General features: G+C 34.1%; 1 protein-coding gene across 1 annotated transcript in view; it reads right to left on the bottom strand.

Moving 5' to 3' along the window:
- Positions 1–4464: 4464 nt before the first annotated feature.
- Positions 4465–26210, bottom strand: part of LOC129227063 (urease subunit alpha-like) — a 32560-nt gene continuing 10814 nt past the window's right edge. The window contains exons 7-22 of the mRNA XM_054861707.1: positions 25759–25838; positions 21816–21921; positions 20403–20483; positions 20152–20238; positions 19336–19461; positions 16773–17044; positions 13481–13530; positions 13052–13124; positions 11452–11533; positions 9145–9389; positions 8584–8698; positions 8263–8451; positions 8082–8181; positions 7712–7818; positions 5433–5556; positions 4465–4586 (exon numbers count right to left, since the gene is read on the bottom strand). Coding sequence (XP_054717682.1) covers positions 4465–4586; positions 5433–5556; positions 7712–7818; positions 8082–8181; positions 8263–8451; positions 8584–8698; positions 9145–9389; positions 11452–11533; positions 13052–13124; positions 13481–13530; positions 16773–17044; positions 19336–19461; positions 20152–20238; positions 20403–20483; positions 21816–21921; positions 25759–25838 — 1959 coding nt within the window. The remainder of the gene's footprint in view (positions 4587–5432; positions 5557–7711; positions 7819–8081; positions 8182–8262; positions 8452–8583; positions 8699–9144; positions 9390–11451; positions 11534–13051; positions 13125–13480; positions 13531–16772; positions 17045–19335; positions 19462–20151; positions 20239–20402; positions 20484–21815; positions 21922–25758; positions 25839–26210) is intronic.

The following is a 26210-nucleotide window of genomic DNA, read 5'->3' as shown; positions in this document are numbered from 1 at the left end:
ATACACATATATATTTTGAAATTAATAATTGTTTTTTGCATTTCAGTGTTTGTTTCAAAACTAATCTAAGATTTTTTCAACAAATAATGAAATCATTTGAAATTGCGTTTACATAAGTAAATTTTTTTGTTATTTTTTTAATAGTTAAAATGATGTATTTATTCATTCATTAAAACCTGGGTTCTTGATTAGAGAATGGCTCAATGTGACTGGTTGTTAAAAGGTTTCAATTTGTTTTACATAAATATGTCTTTGTAGGTAAAACTACATTACTTTTATACTTTCACTATTACTTGTTTTTTCTCACAGCTACAATGAAAACTGCTTGAAAATTCAGTTCAAAATTATTTCCATATAAACTTTTTGGTTTTATCATGATTAGATATGTCTTTAAGAGTGGTTTTAATAATTCCTCAGAATTCTTATGTTAACTAGTTACTGGAAGTATAAAATTTGTTTTAGATTTCCTATATTATTTCTCTGTAGATAATTTAGTATACTATTTTCACTCCAAAAAAGGAGCATCTTTTCAAAATGTATTTTTAATTAACAGCTGAAAAAGTTTTAAACACTGTATTTTATTCAGTATGCAGTGGTTTTCAGGTAGGGGGAAGAGAGAAAACCATTATAATTGGTAACGTAAATCAGGGAAAAGTCAGGGAAATTTTTTTCATAGTTCCTGTCGCCACCCTGTATAAAAACCACAAATTATATTTTTTGAATGAGCAATAATAAAAGCATAGAAAATTCTATTCACAAGACTTAAAATTCTGTATGATATTTGCTTCTTTAGAAATAAGTCTGTTAGAATGCAAAAATGGGCTATTTTTCCGCTTATTCTTTGATACTAAAAGGGAATTTATACTTGATTAATGTTTTAAATTGGGGATACACCGATTAATTGGCCACTTTGCCAATCATTCTTAATCGGCAGGGATTAAGAATAATTTTTAAATACTTCATTTTTTGAACAAGAAACCAAGATGAAAGAATTTAATAAGTAATAACTGAATGATTTTCTGAAACAGCATTAAAGTGTACTGCCTAAACTAAAAACAAAAAGTACAAAATTTGCGCAAAACTGCATGAAGTATTAAAATAAACCCTCACAGCTGCTTTTATGAAACACTATTATGGAGAAGAAAAACAGTGTTTTTATTTAAAAAAAATTTTAGCACATGCTTTAAGTTTTTTTTTAGTTGATGGTTGAAATAATGTCAAATTTGTCAATTTAATTTTTCTGTTTTGAATAAATATGTGTATTTTCAATTTTGCAACATGCTTCGTATATCAATGTTTTCTTTGCTTTTTAACTTGGTGCTTTAAGATTGTCTTATAATTTTCAAAACGAGTACAAGCCTTGGACTAAGTGGTTACTAAAAACAATAAAAAGTAGATGCTAAGTTAATAGTGTCAGCTGAATATAGGCAGTTAAGTATTTGAATTTTCGTGACTAGGTTTACATAATAATGTAATTTTATTAACAATATGAAAGTTTGCTCACAGAAATTCAATGAAATGTCACTTCCTTCTTTTTTACTCAGATATCCAATTGTGCACATTAATAGTTTTGTGCTTAACATCATTTTTAGCACTTCTTGTGTTTTATATTGTGTAATTGAAAACTTGCACTTGTTTTTCCACGCCCATTGGAAAATTTTAATCCATTTACATTGAAGTCAATTCAAGGTAATACCACTAAAAGATTTTTTTTTTTTTTTTTTTTTCAAATTTTCACTAGTGTTTATTATTACTATATGAAGGTTTTTGAAAATAAATATTGTTGTTAAAGATAGCAATAGAATATCAGAATCGTATGTTGCTTTAATTGTAATCCAGTTTGTTACATTTACATAAATTTTAATTTTCAGAAACGTGTGAAAAGCACAGCTTGAGGGCTGCAATTTTAATATACTTGTTTAGGCAATTCTTGTTAAAAGTGTGCTTTTCTGAAAACTAGGACTGGATTTGAATACTTAAAATGTGGCAGTTACCCTGTAAGATAAAATACAATGTTAAAATGCAAACATTGGCAATTAATTCAAATCTTTTGTCGGGTGTCTTTTCATCCATAAGCTCACTTTTGCATGTAAAATGGGTTCATTTTCATGTCTGCAATTTATAATAAAACAAATGCTACGTTATTATAAAAATAGTTTATTAAACAATAGGGAACAAACAAACATATCTATAAGGAGGAAAACAAGCAAAAATGAGAAACATGCTTCTACATTACATCCTTCGTTATCATCTATCGGTGATTTACATTAATGGCAGTAAATGGTTATTTATTTCATAATGCTGTCTTCTGGTCAAATCATAATAAATTTTTAGTAACACAAATAGCTAAGTATTAATTTTTTATCTGAGTGTAAACATTTACTATATGAATAAAAAGATATGTTGATAAATCTTTTGCATATAAGTTGCAACATTTTCTCTTCCTCAATACTTTAAGTAAATTTTTTTTTTTTTTTGTAATTGCATTACGCTGCATAAAAAATGCTTATGACAACATTCCTGCTTATTCTGATGTTAAAGATTGAAATATTTTCAGGAATGTTCGCCATACTTCAAAATAAGCCTCTTAATAAAACAAAGCTCGCAATCAATGTGATTTTACTAAACAGCATTCATGTTTTTAAGAAGCATAAATATAATAGACATAAAAATGAGAAGCGAATTCTCTATGAGACACGAATATCAAGATAAAAAATGTAGATTTCATATTCTACTGAAAATTTTTGAAAATAGCAGGTTAAAAATTACTTTAAAATACTAGTTAAAACTTTTCATTTAATAAACGAGTTACAAAATCGCTCAACGCACATGAAGGAGTTCTCACGTCAAAAATTTTGAACCCAATTATGCGTTGATTAGATTTATAGCATACAGTAAAATGATTGTAGTGTCATTTAAAAACCATTACTTATGATGAGTGACTTATCAAAAGTTTTGGGGATTGCCAAGTAACACAATGGAGATTATTTTTCAAGTTTGAATCAAATCTAAATAACTCTACTTTAAATGTAAACTTTCCTAAATTGTGTTTTGGCATAAAAGTTTATCTTTCTGAAAAGCATTTCTTATCTTCTTAATTCTGTTAAATTTTGATATGCTTCAAAATCAGGTGTTAAGAGAAAAGAACTTTGATTTTCGTATCTGCTAAACTCTTACTATTTTAGTACAAAGTTATATAAAACTTTTGGAATGCAACATTAATCTATTGTAAGAAAAAATATTTAAACAACTCGTACTTATGGTCTAAAACTAACAAAGCTGAAATTGGTGCAGATTGTAAAGATATTGCAATTTACTTCATTCTAGTCACATTGTACCTAAGATGTTATAGCTCTCATGCAACTTCTTGTCCTTTCTAAGTTTAATAAAATGTTTGTTTTATTAAACTTAGAATGAATGTATTTTTATTGCTTTTTTATGAGATTATTCAGCGAAAAAGCTACTTTTGAGGAGATAGTATTTATAATATCCCTGAATTTTTGAAAATCAATGTTCATTCATTCTTATCTTTACTAATAATAAAGCTGAAAGTCTCTCTGTCCGGAGGATGTCTGGATGTCTGTCGGATATGTGTAGGATGTCTGTGACGCGCATAGCGCCTAGACCGTTCGGCCGATTTTCATGAAATTTGGCACAAAGTATGTAGCATGGGGGTGTGCACCTCGAAGCGATTTTTCGAAAATTCGATTTTGTTCTTTTTCTATTCCAATTTTAAGAAAAAAAAAATATCATAAGATGAACGAATAAATTACGAAATTATCATAACGTGGAACCGTAACATGGGCACAAGCCAATTGGCGAGATACGAAATTATCATAACGTGGAACCGTAACGTGGGCACAAGCCAATTGGCGAGAAAATTCACTACACATCATTTGTAAATATACAGGCGAACCAAAAGACCTTTTAATTTGCTATTACGGGCGAAGCCGTGCGGGTACCACTAGTCAAAAATAAATCATTTCTAGGTTTTAGTAGGACATGATATTTTCAGCAATTAGACGGGTGTACGTTTCTTGTACGTGTGCGGTAGGACAGAGGCAGTTCTGAAGGTTAAAAAGTCTGTGTCCCCCCACCCCTCTATCACTCATTTATTCTTACTTTTTTTAAAACTCTTTTGGTAGGACATTCGTTCAGATTAAATAGCTACTCTGCCCTGTTTTTGGAATTGAAAATATCTTTCTTCTGGATCACTGTTTATTCCCAAAATGAGAAATATTTCTGAGGAGCCTCGTTCTTTTGCCACTTGCTTATCCTCAAAAACGGAGAGATTTTTATGCCAATGATAGGACTAAGGCTGCCTCGCAGGTTAAATGCATCCTTGTTCTTTTGCTTTTCACAGCTTATCCTCAAAAAAACGGAAATATTTTTGTGCAAATGGTGTAACATAAGCAGCCTCACAGTTTAATGCACCCTCGTTCTTTTGCCATTAATAGCTTATCCTCAAAAAAGGAAATATTTTTGTGCCAGTGGTAGAACGTAAGCAGCCTCGCAGGTTAAATGTGTCCATGTTTCTTCTCCATCGATTATTTCTGATATATATACTTTATATGTTTCTGGATCAACTGAAAAAAAAAAGGTATACAATTACGAGAAGTTAGACACATTGAATTCTAAATTTGTTTTGTTAACTGTATTTTTAAAATAAAAGATCCTTCATTCAACTATGACAAAAGTAATAGCGATTTTTAGCTTTGGTGCTATCACATTATTTCCATTAAAACCTCTATATTTTGATGATAAACAATCTTGATACTAAGATAAATAAATACCTTTGTGCTGAACAGTAAAGTAAGACAAAACAACGTTAGAAGAAGCACAAATTTGTAAATTACAGCTGACACGTGTTTCGGCGTTATAGGGAACGCCTTTTTCAATGCAAAAAATAATGAGCTTATGGATGAAAAGTTTGTCTGAAAAGTATGGATGAAAAGACTCTTTTGTCGGATGTCTTTTCATCCATAAGCTCATTATTTTTTGCATTGAAAAAGGCGTTCCCTGTAACGCTGAAACACGTGTCTGCTGTAATTTACAAATTTGTGCTTCTTCTAACGTTGTTTTGTCTTACTTTAATCTTGATACTATATGAACACTTACCCGTTTCAAGTTTTTTTGCAACTTTTTTTTTTTTGCTTCATTATTATTATCATCATCATCATTGTTATTTTAAACTGATTAGCTGATTGATAAAGACGCGAATATTTTCTTAAGCTTTCAAAATGCATTCTTTTAGTTGTCATATTTCGCAAATACAGTGAAACCCCTTTACAACGGTCTTCAACATTTTGTTTGTTGTAACGAGATTTTCATTGTTATGAAATTCAAGCAATGATTACATCCAACACATTTATCGCATTTGAAAATTATAAAATTGATATTTTTCTCCTGCTACAATTGGTTCACAGACTTACCTTTCATTTTTGGTAAATAGTCATTGAGGTACATATCTTTCTTTCTAAGTCCCCTGCAGTTCTTCACTGCTATAGCTTCCTTGCCGATACCATAACTGTGAATCACACCTTTTTTGAGAGAAGCCTGTGGGGGAGAGAAAAAGAGAACAATTTACTACAGTAGGATATTTCACTGTTATTTCTGGACTTAGATGTCTTTCTGTTGCTCTGAGGCAACGATATGGGAGGATACAATATATATAGTATTCTCCCGCATATAGGGAGACAACTTGGAGGAAATATAACTAAATATGGTTAAAAACCGGTGTCGAACCCCCGTTTTACATGAATACTAGCTCAACCCATGCGTTTCTCGAAGGCCACTGTGAAGAGGATTATTTACCGATACTTTAATTTAATAGAATGTGTAGCGAAAAATGAAAAAAAAAAAAAAAAAAAAAGATCGATTTCTTCAAAACCAGTTCCATTAAAATTATTTTTATCGGTAAATAAATAAATAATAGTTCTAATTTACGAGTGAAAATAAGTCAAACACCGAAAGTTTTTCTGAGGAAAAGGAAGAACCTTTTGGGGAAACTAAGTGGGTAAAAGGTGAAACTCTTATTGTTGAAAATATATATAACTTCTCCTGTTTTGGGTATCCTGTATGGTAGATTTTTCCATATATCGAGAAAGCATTAGACCCGAAAATCAAGATGAGCAGTACTGAAGAGCCTTAAAGTGAAATTGCAACACTAAGAAAAAAGAATGTGAGTAGCTTCATAATCATAATAATGGCTGGAGCGTCAGTGGTGAGATAAATTTGCAAATGATTTAAAAAATTAAAAACTAACTAGTTTATTCAGTTTCTAATCTGTCAAACTCGGACAGCTATACAGGCCACAATCCAGCGAGGCAAGCTATCCATGAGTTAAATGATGATTTCTTGAGGTAAATTACCTAAGACACATCCACTGCTGTGCGCAGTTCATCATTGGTATGTACCAGTGATCCTCAATCCATGTCATGTCCAATGAGATCCCACAGGTGCTCGATAAAATTCAGAACTGAAGTCCACTGAACGGCAAGGGTAGGATGTTTAATCCAGTCAGATTGTTACGAGTTCGCCGTGCGAAATACGGCCCGGCAATGTAATGCTGTTATACAGTTTTGGATGCACCCTAAAACAAAGGCAGGGCGATAGGTTCTACAACTTGTGTAACGTAGCGGGCTGCTGTCAAACTGCCGGCCAGCAACGTATATACCAAGCACGTCCTTGAATCAAACACTATGTCACTGCAAACCATGATGCCCACGACAGGACCGACGTGACGTTCGGCGAACTGAGCTGGTTCGTGGCATTCTCTGAAGCTCCACCATATCCGTCGAAGGCCGTCATTTCACCACAGACAGAAACGAGATGCATCCATGAGCAATACTCGATGCCATTCAGTAGTCCAGATACGATGACGCGGGCACCAAGCCTGGCGTCTAACTGTATGTTGAGCAGCCAATGGTACCAATGTTGCTGGTAGCCGTTCACGTAACCGTTCACCCGCATCATGGTGAGGGGTGACACAATGTTTGATCACAAGACGCCTCTGTTACACTGATGGCCGTTTGGCAGCGGACCGCTGCGAAGCTCTAGTTGTAGAGCCTGTTGCTTTGCCCTCGTTTTAGGCCGCACCATACACGGTATTAGAGCAAGAAAATTCCAGGCCGCATGTCGCACAGTAAACTCGTAATAGCCTGACTAGATTTAACATCCCTCCCTGCATCTTCAGATCTGAATCCCATCGAGCACCTGTGAGATTTTATTAGACGTGACACGAACCAAGGTGTGGAACAAACTATTGGTGTTCTGAGTACAGCAGTGGTTGGGGGTTTGGTTAAGGTCACCTCAAGAAACCACCAATCAACTCATTGATGGCATACTCGCCCAAATGAAGCCTGTATAGCTGCCCTAAGTGGACACATTAGATACTGAATAAATTGTTTAATTTTTAATCATTCTTTTTCTGTTTTTTAATCATTTGCATATGTATAGCACCACTATTACTCCTGCAATTTTCATGACGTTACGCACATTCTTAGTGTTGAAATTTCACTTTTGAGAAGGGTATGACAGTAAAAAAGGCATTACTGGATTAGACGGTCCTTTGATATTACTTCTTCGAAGAAAATAAATTCACGTAGTGAAACCGCTTGCATTCCCCGTTTATGACAATTAAAATTATGCACTTTAAATTGAAATAGAACAAAATGATTGAAAATAGGACAAAATAACATAGTAATCCTACCTTGGAGACGAATATGTGGGAATTCTTGTTAGGACTGCGGCCATATGCACCGTACATTTTCCTCATTAATACTGGCTCAACAGTTGGTATTGATGCATTTGGAAGACCTGTGAAATAGGAATATAATTCAAATCATATTTTTTTTTTACGGTGTTTGTTATTCATACCTTAAATATCAAATATTTATCATCATACTTTTTCTATTTCATTCTTGCAATTTTTGTTACTGTCATTAAATTAATGTTCCAACACAGTATACGTTGGTGAGAAACGCAATCTAGAGAGCTTTCTCAAGTACAAATTGAGACCCCTAAGTCTTTCTCATAAGGTAATATGAATGTGCTATTGCTGTGTTAACCTAAACACGTACCCATTTCGGCCCAAACCACTTGTCCTCCTTTAATGATCATGCTTGGTTTTGCTCCGAAAAAGGCAGGGTTCCAGAGAACAAGGTCCGCAATCTTACCAACCTGTAATATCAGTGAAAAATTCAAGACAATGATTTCTTTGTTTCTTTTTTTTTTTTTTACGAGCATTCATTTGATTCTTACCTCCATTGACCCAACCACATGTGATATCCCATGTGCAATGGCAGGATTGAGAGTGTATTTCGCTATGTACCTCCTCGCCCTGAAGTTATCGTGTGAGGTGGTGTCTTGGACTAATGGACCGCGGTGTTTCTTCATTTTGTCTGCTGTTTGCCAAGTACGACCTATTACTTCTGTGATGCGGCCCATAGCCTAGAACAAAAGGGGAAAAAATACTCCTAGTGCAAATACGTAATTTGAGAACAATTGGTAAATACGGAACAACTATATTAGTGAATGAGTAGGAAGTTTTGTTTAGTGTGCATGCTAATGATTAACATTTACTTGTGAGTCTGAAGACATGATAGATATTGCCCCCATGTCGTGTAAAACATCTTCAGCTGCAATGGTCTCGCTGCGTATTCTTGATTCTGCAAAAGCTAGATCTTCTCGAAGATTTCTGCAATAGAAATGTATTAAAGGTATTACAGTATTTTTCTATTTTAAGAAAAGACACGCACTAACAAACTAATTATTATAGATAAGGTTGCAAGAAGACTTGAAGATGAGGTTTTTTTCATATTGAAGGCAACCCCTACTAGTTGAATCATTGATGACATTTGTTGTAGCCACTAGGAGACTCCGCTCACGGTTCGTTTCGCTCGCTTACTCCCGCTATTGTTTTCGGTACCGAGTACTATAGAGAACAGCTGATTTTCTGAGGAACTTTGGTGACATTTGTGTCTAGAATAAACAAATCCCACCATAGGAGAGAAAACTAAACCATGAGTTACTGACAGAGGTTTATTTGCGATTGTTAACCAGAGTGTTGCTCTATTATTCCCTACTTAGCTGTGAAGAGGGTATCGCAAATAATGTCCAGCAAAACTTAAATTTTCCACTTACTTATCCAAATGATGGCAGATGAGTAACATATCCAGGTGTTCTTCCAGGGTATTTCTTGTATAAGGTCGTGTTGGATCGGTGGACGATGGGAGACAACATTCTTCACCACATACCCGGATGATATCCGGGGCGTGGCCTCCTCCCGCTCCCTCGCTGTGATATGTGTGGATCGTTCGTCCTGCAAAAGCTTCTAAACTCTGCTCAACACAAGAAGATTCGTTCAATGTATCCGTGTGAATGAGTACCTGTAAAAGTAACAAACATTGATGGAACAGCAGCTTCACCGTTGAAAATTTCAGATCAGATTGCGTAATCATTTACCCTCTCGCTACATATCCTCCTATTTCCACGGGCAACGTGGCTTTTCAGCGATTTCGTTAAGAAAAATGAACACTCACAGAATTGAAGAGCAATTTTCCCGAAAGACACAAGTAAAATGATTAAACTTAAGTTTCAACAGCTATTTGATTTTTTTAAAACTTTTAAGACGCTTCAGCAATGCAAAGTTTCCGAATGCTGAATTTATCCATCAACACTTCTGTTTTCCATCACAATTTTCAAAAATGTTGAATTGGCAAAATTAGATGGAAGACTAAAATTGGTCAAACTAACCTAACGATTTTCCTAGCTTGTTGATTGTGGTGTATCCGAGATGTTAATGGATGTCGTTTAGAGTGATATACACAGTTTGATCTAAAGATAACCAAAGTCTTTAATGATAGAGTAAAATAAGCGTAGTAATATGTTTTAAAGCTAATATTTATTCAAATATTATCCATTTAACTTACTCTAACGTTTTGAATGGTCATTTAATTGATCCAAAGACTTTAAATTTTGTTTTGGGAATGTACTTCAGCATCTGTTCGTTGACTGCTTAAATGGTTGGAACATCATCACAAAAAGCTGCTTTCATTGCAATTTTCAGTTTCGAGAACGTAAAATAGATTTGTGTCCACCCTCATCTATTACCGTGTGATTATTTTCTTTTCCAGAAACTGAAAACAGTAATGAAAGGAGCTTTTTACGATGATGTTCCAGTCGTTCAAGCTGCCGTGACACAGGTGCTAAATAACATCCCTAAAAACGATTTTCGAAAATCTGTGGATAAATTGACTGACCGTTCAAAAGGTGTATTGAGTTAAATAGATCCTATTTGATTAAATATTAGCTTTAAAACATATTACCACGCTTATTTTATTCTCTTACTAAAATGTTCGGTTAGTTTTAGATGATACTGTGTATGTCAGGATTCTTAAGAACACAAATTATGGTCTGAAGATACTCATGTCTCATTTTGTGCACTGTAAAAATCTTATGCATGCTAGGTGCAATGTCAGCTAGAAATATCATAAATTAACCACAGCGTATAAGCACAGAAAGTATAACTGTATTATAATGAATGGAAGACAATTGTTTTTAAAATCTTGTTTCAATTGTTAACTACCTCCATTACATTACGACTTTAATTGAACACTAGCGGCACCCGCACGGCTTTGCCCGTAGTAGAAAATTAAAAGGTCATTTGGTTCGCCATATACAAATAATGGATGATGAATTTCTCGCCAATTTGCCATGTTAATTTGCTCGCCCATGTTATCGTAGTTTGCTCGCCAACGTTATGGTAATTTGCTTGTCCAGGTTATGGTAATTTGCTTGTCCACGTTATGGTAATTTGCTTGTGTGTGTACACGTGTACGCGAGTGCATCTGTACGTGTGTTTGCACGTATTTGTGTGTTCAACAACAAACATTTGTGTGTGTGTGTGTTTAACAACATCAATGGAATACGCGAAATACACCGCCAGCTCAGTCAATTCCAGCCGAAGACTGCAGTTTCGTGCTTATTAGCACTCATCAGCCCGGCATAGGAGTGACTGAGCTGGAGGTGGAAAACCTCTTAAGGAAGCCTAGAGTGCCAACCAAACTGGTAGCTAATACAAAATTAGCACTGACCAGACGAGTGACCGAAACAATGGTTCGGTTCAACTCGAATTTTGAAGGCAAGGCAGGTATGTTCAGTAAGTTACCGCCCTATAGCCAGGGCTAAGGCAGAAATACATGAAATACACCGCCAGCTCAGTCAATTCCAGTGCCAATTCCATCCTATGCCGGGCTGATGAGTGCTAATAAGCACGAAACTGCAGTCCTCGGCTGGAATTGACTGAGCTGGCGGTGTATTTCATGTATTTCTGCCTTAGCCACGGCTGTAGGGCGGTAACTTACTGAACAAAACATCAATGGAGTAAAAGTGAGTTTTTGTAGTGAACTTGACAAGAATGTGAAATAAAATTGAGCTACAGAAAATTACTTGTATGTCGAGTTCTTCAGCAATCTTTAGAGCACAGTCAATTGCGGCTGGAGTTGAACCCCAATCTTCATGAAGTTTCAACCTGAAGAGACAGAAAGGATAAATCAAAAGTAATACAAATACAAATGTGACGACCAGCAACAGGCTCTTGGTCCAGCTAGGCTGGTCCTAGTCAATTTATTAGTCCCCAATGAAGACCAATGGCCCTCTTAAAGCTATGAAACCCCTTGTGCATTACCTCCTCTTCCGGTTAGCTGTTCCAAATGCCCACAACCCTACTAAAGTAGTAGTTTTTCCTTATTTCCAGGTTAGCCTGAGATTTGAATAGCTGAAAACAATGACCCCTTGTCCTGCTTTCGGTACCGAAATTTAATGCATTAACATCATTCATTTTGATGAATTTAAACAACTGAATCATGTCCCCTCTGATCCTGCATTGCTCCAGGCTATACATATTAAACCTATTAAGTCTAGTATAATAATCTAAATCTGAAAGTTCCCTTACTAATCTGGTTTCCCTTCTTTGAACCCTTTCCGATACAAGAATAGCTTTCCTCATACAAGGCGACCAAAACTGCATAGCATACTCCAAATGGGGTCTTAGGTCTTACTAAACTCCTATATAAAGGCAGAAGAATCTTCTTAGATTTGTTTGAAATAGATTTATTGATAAACCCAAGCATTCTGTTGGCTTTGTTACTTGCAATGCTGCACTGTTGACTAAACTTGAAGTCCTGATTTATTAAGATACCCAGATCTATAACATTTTCTGCCTGACTAATGAGACTTGCTGCTGTAAGAATGATGTAAGAATGTAAGACAGAGTGTAGACAGAGTAAGACTGAAGTGTAAGAGTGTAAGAATGAAGACTTGCAGCTGTAGCTACACCAAAACATAATATGAAAAATTGGGTCATCACCTAGTAGTAGGGCAATGGTGGCTATAGGACAAACACTCTCATTTGAACTTATTTGTTAACAACAGAGATTTATTTTCTGTTCTATTTATTACAACTAGGATTTGTTGTTTTAGCAGGACATCAGGATGTATACATCTAAATTTCGTGTACTTGTTTTTTCATTAGAGATTTATGGATATAGTACGCTACTTTTAGATAATGCGAACATAATTAAGAATTAAACGCAAATATACCCTCAAAAGTAATGACGTTCTATTGAGATCGAACTAATTCCTTCATTTATTTCAGTTTCACGCTTTTTCACTACGTTTTATAATTCTTTGAATTACTCGACTTGTCAATAACAAGAGGGAAAAGCTTTTTTTTTCTTAATTTATGAATGTGACAAAACATTTTTCAATTTCAGTTACTTTTAAAACATATTTTTATTTTGTTATAGTTATAATGTCTTGGATTAACTGGTTTTAAAAAGTAAAATTTTATTTTAATTATAGACTTACCCTACAGTTTTTACAATTTTAGTTCTTTTTTAAAAGTTACTGTTTAAAAAAGTTTTAATTTTAGTTATTTTTTAAAAGTTAAATTTTAGTTACTTTAAGAAAATATTTTATTTTGTTACAGTTATAGCGTCTTGGATTAGCTGGTTTTAAAAGCAAAAGTTTATTTAAATTATTGACTTACCCTATAGCACCAGCATCTATTTGTTCCCTCAGTGCTTCAGATAGGGAATCAGTATCAGACGTGTTTCCTTTTCCTAAAATATATATTGACAAAAAATAGAGGTTTCAAATCAATTTTAGGACGTAATTGAAATCTTTCATGTGAGGCAGTGAGAAGAAAAGGGGTGTAAGTAGACGCTTTCAAGTTTTGAGTAAAACGCGATTAAAGTTGCGGTCCTAGTTAGGCTTTCTTTGAAAAATTTCTCTAAATCATGCTGCACCTACCAGGACAGAGGAGAGGTTCACCTTCCATCTGTACTGGTTATCTCCCAAGTTTAAATTTTGTCACTTACATCCCTTTGCTTCTCACTGCCTCATATAAGCTGTGTTACGCTGGAAAATGTATTTTAGATAAATTATTTGCTGTATTTTACAAGAAAGTTAGTCTTACCCGTGAATCCGAAATTCATGGGAAATTGATCCGTACTTTGTATCATAGATCTAGAAAAGAAATATGGTTATTAATATTCACAACTGCATTTGCATTGAATGCCAGACTTTACGCAAAAGTTTAATAGATCGTCTTTAATTATGGTCACAGTTGGTGTAATACATACCTGTTGTCTACAGGGTGTTTCTCTGCAAGACCTTTATTTTCACCACCGTTAGTCCTAGATGCATACTTTCAGTTGCAAAAATGTTCAAAATCAGATGCAGAGTTAAGATATTGAAAGATTGAAGCAAAAATAAAAATGGATCATAAACTACAAAATTTAACTTTTTATACAGGCCCTAGGTCCCCTTACTTATGTTTAGGGAAATAATATCCATTGAAAAATATTACTAGCACAAAAAAAAAAGACATTTGTACGACTAAAACTCAAGGAGATATTCGAGTTTGAAGTTTTAAGGGACCATACGCAAGATGAGATTGGAACTTATCGCTTTTCAGAAGAAAGACAGATTGTCGAACTAAAAACACAAAGTATTGATATTTTTCATTGCTATTCAAAAATAAATGTAAATATTATGCCATGATACTTAAAAATACACTAAAGAAACTCGAAGAATTTGAAAAAACCTCACTCTATACTCACGTATGATTTTGAACACTTGTTAACCGCTATATTTTCTTTTAAAAGATGTTATTAACAGCGAGTGTAAAGTGGTGCAAAAAAGTAAAAGTTAATCTCAATTTCCGAATTTCAGAACATGTCGGATTTCTGAACGCTAACTTTATAGCCCCCTATATTGGTTTAATTTAAGAAATCCCTACTATCATTTTAAAAATCTATTTTGTATTCAAACTTTTGTTGTTAAACTCATAAAAAGTCCCGCAAACTTTCATCTTTCAATGATGGCAGCTTGTAGTTACCTCGTAAAAGTAACACATCAGACGTGAAGTGAAAAGTCATTTTGAGGTACCCTAACAAGAGATGCTTGAACTTTCTAATGCAATATTATTCGTCGGAAAATGTTTTGTGTAAATAGCAATAACACTTCATTTTCATACTTCTTCCTATTTTGAACTAATGAAATTTATTGTCTTTTTCGACTAAAATAGCCAAAGATCAATTAAGAAACATATCCGAAGCATAGCTATTAAGATTCTTCGACGTATTTTTGATTCACGGGATTCTGTGAATGAAAGTATCAACTCTCAACTCCTGTTGATTGCTGGCAGTAGCAAGGCAGGCTGTTTTCTCTGCCTTAAGACTGCACTGGCAGAGAAACAAGTTTTACGGAATCGTTTATTTTTCGTTGGAATTGATATGTGAGGTGATTTGCATTAAATTTACAGAAAAACTTCAATGACACCCTCAGAAGAAGTCCCTAGAATGTTCTGGGAAGTAAGATACACTTTTATATATTTATTGCACTCATTAAGAAAATGTGACATGCTAGAGGCTGATCGTATGCATAAAATTCAGGTGAGACTACGTCGACTACTTATTAGTGGTGATGGGATTATGATTCATATGATTTATTCAGCGCTTTCCATAAACTTGCAACGATTTTCACGGAATTTATAAGGCATGCTTTTGCTTATATCTCTGCAACTAGACCACTTAGAGAATTCGGGATTTCACTAGGTACAACTTACTCTAAAAAATTAAATTCTAAAATTATTATTTCGATCAGGATGAGCAAAACTAAGACCACAATATAGACAAGCCAGCGCGTGTCTGAGTGATTGTCTTTTCTAGCGAGTTATCGCGTTCTGTGATTTTTCACGACGAGCAATTATTAGCTACACATGTATTGTTCATTGAATGAAATATTATTTTTGACCCATTTGGAAATGTCCAGAAACTTTGCTCTGGTAACTGCAACAATGAAAAATCCGATCTAAAATGACTAAACTTAAGCTGATGAGTCGGTCAGTCATATATCTTTCGTTACTCGGCAAATGTCCCATTGGCAAATCCATTTCTTACTATAGATATGCCGGTATGTTCCCGTCTATAAAATGAACAGTAGTGCAATTTCTTTATTTAGTTCAGGAATTGACGCAGAAAGTGGTGGAATGTACACTTGATCGTTTACAAACTCCACACACAGGAATCCAGCGATGATAGCACCGTTCTACATATATATCAAGTATTAACTATATGCATAACGAGAAACCGTTTCCATGGGCAAATGAAACCACCCAGTAAGCGGCCAATCGCGTGGAAAAATATTCAAAAAAGAAAATCTTCAGTGAAATTTAAATAAGAAAATTCTTACTATCAAATTTTCAAAACTGACATCTGCAAATTTCAATCGACGAGAGCATTATGTCTTTCTTTTATGTGACGCAAACGACCTTTGCCCGTTTACTTTCGAGATTTGCCAATCCTCCCGCGTTCAATAGCGGCTAGTGGTTACCGCTACGAAGTTGTGTATCGTGCTACGTTACATCTATGGTTGTATGCCTAATACCAATGACAAATGATTACCGTCATCAAAAAGTTGGAGTTAGTTTTGACACCTAATGCCATCTCTGAATAAAATTTGTAAATATTACAGCTATTCAGACTTTAAAATGGTTAATTTCATCGAATATTTCAAAATTTCATGACGTTTGAAACTAATTAGCTAACCAAGCCTGTACAGTAGTACTAATAGTTATAGAAAAATCTACCGCAATCCCTACTGTTGTTCTTCCGAATCTTCATGTAAAGGTTCTGTTGATCCAATCAGCATTTTCTGAGGATTTTTTTAGAGGATTTCCAATGACTTTGGAAGTTTAGCCCATATTGTTTGTGTTTCTACAACTGGAAGCCCAGTAAAAGCTGTAGGATCTGCGAGCCTCCCCACAGCTTCCGTAAGATATTTTCGATTTTGTGTCTATCACAATATCTAATGTTTATTTTTAAAAAAACGTAAAAAATCATAGCCATTAAGCATTTTCAAAGGGAAGAAAAAATAGTGTGTCTTGATATTTAGTCTCAGTTGTCTTAGTTATTCTGGCACCCGCACGGAAACATTCCGCTTCGGATTGACGTCATAACTCTTCCCTCAACCGTCGCAACATGTAGAAATTCCGAAAACAGTCGGTTTGAGGGAGGTTTCATGTCGTCAATTGGAAGCGGAATGCTACCGTTTTTTATTTATTTTTTTACTTATTTATTTATTTATTTTTATAGAATATAGCCCTAATAAAGAGGAGTTAAAAAATGTTATAATTATAACCAGCAAACGAGTTTCCCTTTTCTTTTTTTTTTAAATATTGAAGAAACAGAAAATTAAGTTCTCACTTCATGTGTTGCGAGCCGGGTGTACAGGTTGTAGCTCTTGTCCCTGTAGCTGGGCCTGTGCCTCCTCCAATTAAAGTTGTTATACCAGAGCCAAGGGCTTCTCTAACCAACTGTGGGCAGATAAAATGAACGTGGGAATCGACACCTCCTGCAGTTAATATCATGCCTTCCCCGGCAATGACTTCTGTAGCCACGCCTACTATCATTCCGTCTGACACGCCGTCCATGACGTCTGGATTGCCAGCTTTACCAATGCCATAAATACGATTTCCCTGGAAAAAGTTATGAATATGGAATGCTTCATTGCCAAAGAGGGAAGGTTTTACTACTATTCAATTAAAGAAACTTTATTGTGACACTGAATAACACTTTCATTCGCAAAGTAATAATAATAATAATAATAATAAATTCATAAATACATAAATAAAATAATAAAAATTTGCCTCAAGCAATAAGTTGCCTAAAGTTACGCTGGTTTCACTCCGATTGTGACATATGATAGGAGTTTGGTGTAGGTTTTTTGTGCGAATTTATTGGTCTTACATAGTTAAACGATAAAGTTCTCGCATTGCGACACGCTTTCTGATTGGCTGTCGTTTATTCTTTCATTAAAAATTACTTTCATCCAAAGAAACGTGATTTGTTGATTCCGTTATGGCGTGCAATGAACAAGAAAGCTGTTCTGTGTGCTATAAGTATATAATTTAAAGCTTCAGCAACGTTCTTCAACTATAGGAAGGGTAAAAACGTATTTTGCTGGTGTGGAAATACAAAGTAGCATTAAATGCAGAAAAGACTTTTTGTGCCAACTAAAATAAAAGTTGAATACGTTGCATGCGAAAGTTGACTAGATATGCACAGTATGTTGTAACAGCATAAGTAATAATTTTCAACAACATAAGTAATAATTTGAAAAGACAAATGTAGAAAATATTAATCAAATAAAATAATGGTTTTTATTATTTTGTAACATGTCCTATTTAACTTCTAGCAAACTAATATCTACTGCTGGAGTTTCACTGGGTGACTTTTTCCATCTCAAAAGGGATTCATGCAATTAATATACTCAGTAACTGGAATTATTCAAGCCTTTGGAGCTGTCAAGGTAACATTTAGTCGGTTTTCACGTTGGTTTATTTTTGAAATACTTTTAATTGCTATGTCCGAAAAGTTGAGAAACCAGAAGGCGTTTATTTTAGATGTTAATGCCTGGAATTTTCTTGAATAAATAAATTTTTGAAATAGTTTGCTGCCTCGAAATGAGTCACAAAGGACTTATTTTGTCGTCAGCTGTCTGATCGCATTTCACTTACTAGAAAACGATCATTACATTAGCACTGATTAAGAATTTTTATTAACAAAATAAATCCTTTTCGTCAGGAAGTTAAAGCATCAGATGTTGGTATAATTCTTTTTTTTTTAGTGTTTAATAGCTTAAAACATTTAACGGGTGTAACTACGCCAAAATGTATGACTGTGACAAAAAAAAAAAAAAAAAAAAAAAAAGTCCAAATACGAAAACAAAGAAACTATCCCAAATAAACGAAGCATACGTTTTGAAACAAACGAAGGAAATATTAAAAACTCAAAATGTCCCTGAACAAGATAAGGTTTATATAAAAAATCATACAGCCGAAGTAAATCACAGGACTTGAAATTAACAAAGCTATTAAACGTAATTTTAAGTGTTCCAGTTATAGATTTAGTGGAACCAGAATTCATGTGATATTAATTTTCTCTAGTAGTGAAAACCAACTGTAATTTCGAACAGAAGTGCAATCAGAGAAATTTGTATTTGAAACTTAAATAACTAATAAACTGTCCAGTCAAAATCTAACCCAGCAAAACGACCAATTTGACGTGACAGCAAAAATGACATTCTTATATATTTTTAAAAAGCTGTTAAAACAGTTATCTGCTCGATGATGCATTTTTTGAGCAATCACGAATTGCTTATTGTTCTCACTTGACCGTTTTAGGCGTCCGTCCGTCCGTTCATCTGTCGGTCCGTCCTTTGATTTTCTTTCTTTCTTTTCTGCCTTCACCTCCCTCTGCAGTTCCATTGTGCCCACGTCCTTTGATTTCTGGACAAGGGCCTCCCCCGTCGACCGGCCTTGCCAGATGCGGCTCCTGCAGCGAGTGCCGTCTCCAGGGGTTGACTCCATTTCTTACACACACACATGTCTACACACACAGGCGTACACACACCCACATGCCTACACACACATGCCTACACACACACGCCTACACACACATGCCTACACACACACGCCTACACACACATGCCTATACACACCCACATGCACACACACACGCACATATACATACACATACACGTTTACACACACACACGTACATCTACACACACATACACGTCTACACACACACGCACATCTACACACACATACACGTCTACACACACACACACACACACACACACATTCTCACGTACTCGTGATTGCAATAATCACAATTTAAACTCAAAAAATGTCAAAAATTAATTTTTTTTTCCTTTTTTTTTAATTCAAAAAAAAAAAAAAAAACCTGACTAGTGATCACTAACCTTGATTCCAACATCTGCTTTGACAATTCCTTGCACACAATCTAGTATCAAGCAGTTGGTGATGACAGTGTCCAGCACTTCAGCACTTAATCTCATTGCAGCTTGTCCCATACCTTCCCGAAGCACCTAAATAACAGGAGAATCATTACTGCGCATTAACCACAATAAAGTAAGGAAACACGAGTATGATCGTCTATGTTTAGTATCTGTAGATGGTTTCGGCAGTAAGCTGCTAACGGTGGTACATGAAAAGCTAAGCACGGTCGATGTGCAATGTACTATGTTAAAAAACATATGGAGAGATGCTACGATTAGTTATGAATAAAGATATTTAAAGAATGGCGCGTGGTCAAAGTGTCATGTTTTGCTGATTTGATCATTCAAAAGCGTTCAGTAAGTTTTAATTACTGTCTATGGCAGTATACGGGCTCAGACTTGACGGCGGGAGCTTTTCTTGTGAAAGGCATTTGCTCATCTAAGAAAAAAAAATAGATAAAAGAAAAAAATGGGAAAACAACCCTATTACTGATGATATTTCCGGTACCGTGGTCACCACAATCATTTTCACCATTTGGAACACCAAAACGAACCAATTTTACAATGAACTGTTCAATTTCATACAAGTATTTCTATCATGATTATTGTAAACAGGGTTTAATTTGTGATAAAAGAAGTGCAGGAGCTCTATACTTATCAGATCTCATTTTCATACGTAAATGATCTGAATTTCCGTCAAATAAGTAAATTTGGCCTAAATTTGGAAATAGTGCAGTTGCCTGCTGCCTTTATCTATAGCCTAATTTTGTAATAACATACCTTTCCTCCTCCAAATTTGCATTCGTCTCCATAAATGGTGAAGTCTTTTTCAACTTCGATGATAAGACAAGTATCTCCCAATCGAACCTAATTGGAAATAAATAAGTACGAAAATCTTATAGTATAAAAAAGAAAGTATATATGTTGGGACACATTTCATAAAAATAATAAATGTATGGATTAAATGCATGAATGTATTTAAAAGAAAATTATTTTTTAAATTGCAAATGTATGTTCAATTCTTTTCATACCCTATCTCCTACTGTTGGTCCATAATTCTTTGCATAGAGGAACCTTGGTATTCTGCTACATTTCGGTTCAAAATAAATTTCCTGCAAAAAACATGAATGAAAATTTGATTTTTATTCTTTTAAGTGTTAGATCACAAATGTAACCATTTCAAAACACTCTTATTTTAAATTAATTGTAGCAAAAGTTTTTGTTATTGTTTGGACATAAACAACGTATTAAGCTTTTAAACTATGATAATATTATTTTATTTTACTTCTTTTATTAAGTACAAGTTTTACTTAAACTAAAAATGCAAGCAGCTGGTCTTCGCAAAGCACTTTTTCGTTCTTGAAATCTTATTATACTTTCGGAATATGTTTTTTTTCCCCCTGTGTCCTAAACGTCAATTTCATTTTGTTTTCATTATTTGTACATAGATGGCGCCACTACAATTCACTAGGTCGCAATCAAGTGAAGTTTGGATTGTTTGATTTTTTCAAAATACATTTGCTGCTGAAATTGAGCACGTGGGACAAAAAGCATTTTCTAAAATATTTCCAATCATTTTGCTTTACATAACTTTTCAGAGCAAATTGACAACATTTTTGTCTGTCGGAGAATTCCCCATACAATTATAACTTTTTTTCAAACTTCACATAAAAAGGAAATTGTACAATCACGTTTGACAAAACAACTGTTTGAGAATCAACGCCCTCTAAGTTTACTATAAATGCTTTCACTGAAGTTTTTCAGTTAATTTCAATCCTATGTTTGAATATAGTGGAAAATGGAATCTGTTACTTCTATCCTCGATCCCTCCATGCGCGGGTTTTCCCCTTCTGATTTTTATTCTGCTACATATTTTGATTCAAACAACATTCATGCTGCATTTGAAAAATATTTCATTGTAAATAAAATTATTTTTCATGTATGTCTAATATTTAGTATTTAAATAACCCTTTGAATCCATTAAAAATTACAGAACATGATTTCGAAAGACCATGAAGAAGAACATAATTTTAATCATTGTTTAAATTTCAATGAGGTTCAATGGAAAATTGAATGGAAAAATAAATAAAGTAGCAGAAATTTTGAAAATCTTCTTCTAAAGTTAAATAAATACATAAGTTACAAATATTTCTTAAGAGGGGGATATTTCGATAATTGGGAATCTGGCGCGGTCGTCTCATTTTTGACGTAAATAATTTTATTTTGGTAACCCTGCTGATTTATAGTAACCCTATATGAATAGATGTTTCCGATCTCTTTGTTTTGATTTGCAAAAAAAAAAAAAAAACCTCTCGCGCAGGCGCTGAAGATAAAAATTGACGCCAATGAAGAGAGATCGCCAGATTCCCACTTATTGAAATATCCCCCTTAAGAGTCTAAGAAGTGAAAGATTAATACTTTGTTTCACTATTTTAATTACTTACTTGTTGAATGTTGCCAAATCCTTGTTCCTGTACCTTCTTCATAACTTTTGGTAAGTTTTTCTCATTAATAGCACCGTCACACAGGCTGTTGCCACCATAAACAATCCTTTTGGAAGAAATAAAGCACTAATGAAAGATTTATTTTTCACGGAGTTTTTTAAGTTTACGGAGGTGAGAAGTCACAATAACCACACTTAGTTTTTGAAACAAAATCTATCTTCTTGTTTTTCGACAAAAATCTCACAACTTCTTTATGGCTGAAAATAAACAAGGAACTTGTAACATGGAAAATAAAATTTGATGTTATTACTGTCACGTGTTAAGGAAGAATGGCATTTTGTGTTTAGGTAACGGAGGTGAGAATTTATTGTGTGACTTGATTCCTTATCCTACTAAAACGAACTAAAACACAATATTTAAATACTAAATATACTTAAACAATTAGTATTTGAGGCACTTGTGAAGGGAACAATAACTAAATAATTATATACTTTTAATTAAACAAGTTATTAAGCAACATAAACAGTCACACAGGGTGTGTGACATGCCACGGAGTTGAGAACTCGCATGTTGTGAACCAAAAATATATTAAAATTAAAATTATCGTTAAAAAATTGTTGGCTGGTTTTAATATATATATACAGGGTGTTCCGTTTTAACCTGCAAGACCTCTATTTTCGCAACCGTTAGTCTTAGATGCATACTTTCAATTGCAAAAATGTTCAAAATCAGATGCACAGTTAAGATATTGAAAGTTTGAAGCGAAAATAAAAATGAGTCAAAAAATACAAAACTTAACTTTTTATACGGATCCTAAGTCCTCTAACTTATGTTTAGGAAAATAATATTCATTGAAAAGCAATCCAACACAAAAAGTTTGAAACAAGTACGACCAATATTGACCGAGGTATGAAATGCAGCGTTTTGTGACTTACATCACTTTACTCTCGCCGTCAATAACACCTTTTGGGGGGAAATATAGCAGTTAACAAGGGTTTAAATTTATATGTGGGCACAGAGTGTGGTTTCTCAAACTGTTTGAGGTTTTGTCGCTTTTTTTTTTTTTTTTGCTTATCACGGCATAGCATTGGCAAAAACTTTTGAATAGCAATGAAAAACATAAATACTTTGCTTTTTTACTTCAACAACCTGTCATTCTTCTAAAAAGGCGATAAGTTCCAATCTCATATTCTGTATGGTCCCTAAAAACTTTGAACTCGAATATCTCCTCGAGTTTTGGTAGCACAAATATCAAGTTTTTTGTGTTAGTAATATTTTTCAATGGAGATTATTTCTCTAAATATAAGTTAGAAACCTAGGGCCCGTATAAAAAGTTAAATTTTGTGTTTTTTTGACTCATTTTTATTAACGCTTCAAACTTTCAATGTCTTTAATTCTGCATCTGATTTTGAACATTTTTGCAACTGGAAGTATGCACCTAACGGTTGCGAAAATAGAGGTTTTGCAGGTTAAAACGGAACACCCTGTATAACGGTGAAATTAAAAAGTATTGTTAAATGAATTGTTCCTTAAAGTTTTTACTGTAAAAGGCGTGTGACAGAAAAGTTACACTTTTTGAAGAATGACACGTATATGAAAAAGAGCGTTATATTTGACAAAGAAGGCGGGGGGGGGGGGGGGGGGGGGGTTGCTTGCTCAAGTTTTGGGATTATTTTTACACGCGTATTTGGACATGATATTACTGGATATGCTGCATCCTTGCTGCAAACCGGGATGCAGAGGGAATAATAAAAAACGTTGGAGTTCCGGTATGTGTCATCAGTATCCCAGAAACATAGCAAGGCACGTGCATTAGCATGGTTCGTAAGTACAATCAAAATGCGATCAGAATTTTAAAATTTTTGAAACGAATGAACTTTTCGTTTTACAAACATTTTAAAATTCTGATTGAATCATGAATTGTTCTAATGAAGATATTCATATGCATAATATTTCTGTTAATTTGAATATTACATTCAGCTTTACTACGGGGTTGCTTGCTCAAGTTTTGGGATTCTTTTTACACGCGTTTTTGGACATGATATTACTGGATATGCTGCATCCTTGCTGCAAACCGGGATACAGAGGAAATAATAAAAAAAGATGGACTTCCGGTATGTGTCATCAGTATCCCAGAAACATAGCAAGGAACGTACATTAGCATGGAACGTAAGTACAATCATAATGCAATCACAATTTTAAAAATTTTGAAACGAATGAACTTTTCGTTTTACAAACATTTTAAAATTCTGATTGAATCATGAATTGTTCTACTGAAGGAATTCATCTGCGTAATATTTCTGTTAATTTGAATATTACATTCATCTTTACTACGAATCAACGATTGAGAAGTTTTCCTCCTTATCTTACAGTTACTTTGGCTTCACTTTTAAATTAAGTAAAAATTAATTTCAGATCTATTTTAAAAGAGAAAGTTTAATTGTAAATTCAATTGTTACGGCCTTTTTTTCGCATCCTTATTCTTAAGCAATCACATTGCTAATTCGATTACTTCTATCGCTCGAGCTCCAATAGCAAAAATATACTCCCATCGTCTGAAAAGTTAGAAAACTCGGAAGTTTTTTTCAAATAACTGGATAACCATTGTTGTTCTGTAGGAATAAAACATCGCTATTATTTTCTAATTTTCAAAGTGATATCAATTCATTTTGACATTTTAGTAACATTAAAAATTTCAAAAAATATAGCTGATGCAAATGTATATAATTTACCTACTTACAAATATGTATGAGAGGAAAAACAGAATTTTTCATTAAATATTAATTTAAAAACTTCAGAAATTGAGGATGAAATTAAAATATTGATCACAAAAAGTGATGTCAGTATCGGACACAAGATAGTTACGAATTTATAATGAAGGCGTGTTCACGACTAAAGAATGTTTCTAGGATTCTTCCTTGGAGCAGGACTTAAGAACAAGTCCAATCATTGGCGCAGAAAGGGCTGAGGCAAAGATCTCAAGTCACACGGTTGAACTACGTCGAATGGAAAATACGTTGTCCCGGAAACTAGTGAAAGAAGCCTGATTTCTTTTAAAATTTTACGTTAAAACGTATTATGTGATTTGGGATCCTTGCTTCAAAAATTAAAGCTTCACTCTCTACTCCTTTTATCTGTTATCAAATGATTAATCCTTTACTGTTCTACGATGTTGCTAATTGATAAGCTTAATTTGACTCTTTCCTTCTTTCAATGGCTACGTTTTCAAATCTTATTTCTTTTGTAGCTAGTATAGTACTTAAATTTCAATTTGTTTCTGTGTCAATTCTTCCTTAGTCGATTTAGCAGAATGCATAAAGAGCACACATCCTCTTTATTAATGTTGACATAGAAACACACGCCATAGTGTTTATTTTGTTTTCATAGTTAGCGCATGAAGAGAAAATTATTGTATTTTTTTTCCCCCACGTATGTTAGACCTGATTTTTATCCCTATAAACGCGAGTTCCACCCTGGCCACTTTTACTAAGCTTCCACCTAAAGTTAACTCACCTCTTGAAAGAAACACTCAAGCAATTAACAAGGAAGTGCAAGCTGTTGCTTTGCATTAGCAACAGACAAACTGGTGCAAGAGTACTAGTTGCTTTACCAACTAACTGCAAAGATATACAAGTCGAAGTCGTTGCTTGAAGTTAACACACCTCTTAAAAGAAATACTTTAGCAATTAACAAGGAAGTGCAAGCTGTTGCTTTGCATTAGCAACAGACAAACTGGTGCAAGAGTGCTAGTTGCTTTACCAACTAACTGCAAAGACATGCAAGTCGAAGTCGTTGCTTGAAGTTTTAAAAGAAACAAAGCACACCAATGAAATCCATAGCTGTTGTCCCTCATTGGATTGAATCTAAGCAATATTTGTTTGCAGCTCTGACATTAAATTTGTAACGTTAAAAATGCAAATACGTAATGCTGGTGTAAACTTACTTATTTCCTCCTATTTCTACTAGAGTCACCTGTTTACTCTCACCAGGCTCAAACCGAACTGCATTGCCCGCTGGTATGTCCTGAAAATATTAATCAATAGAAATTAAGGAACTTTTTTATATTTTACACAACGTACATTTTGGGACTCGAGAGGCGCCGTACAACATGCAATGTTATTTGCTAATTTGAGACATTGAACAAGTAAGCAGTAGGGACTCGATCAATTTGAAGTTATTATGAGTCTGATGTTCAAAGCAAGATTCAAATAAAAACTATAAATTTTAAAACTATATTATTAGCAGATATAAATTGATGGAGACAGAGGTAGATAGCAAATTATAGCTGTATCATGAAAAACCATGTTAAAAAATTGAAACATTAATTTTTGTTCTTTCAATCAATTTCCTAGTTAACGCATGAAAAAGAGACTTTAAATAGTGATAGGCGTGACA

The sequence above is a fragment of the Uloborus diversus genome, chromosome 7 (genome assembly GCF_026930045.1).
Source record: "Uloborus diversus isolate 005 chromosome 7, Udiv.v.3.1, whole genome shotgun sequence".
NCBI classification, from domain to species: Eukaryota; Metazoa; Arthropoda; class Arachnida; order Araneae; family Uloboridae; genus Uloborus; species Uloborus diversus.
The sequence above is the reverse complement of the archived record's forward strand: the minus strand, read 5'-3'. Positions and strand labels throughout refer to the sequence as shown.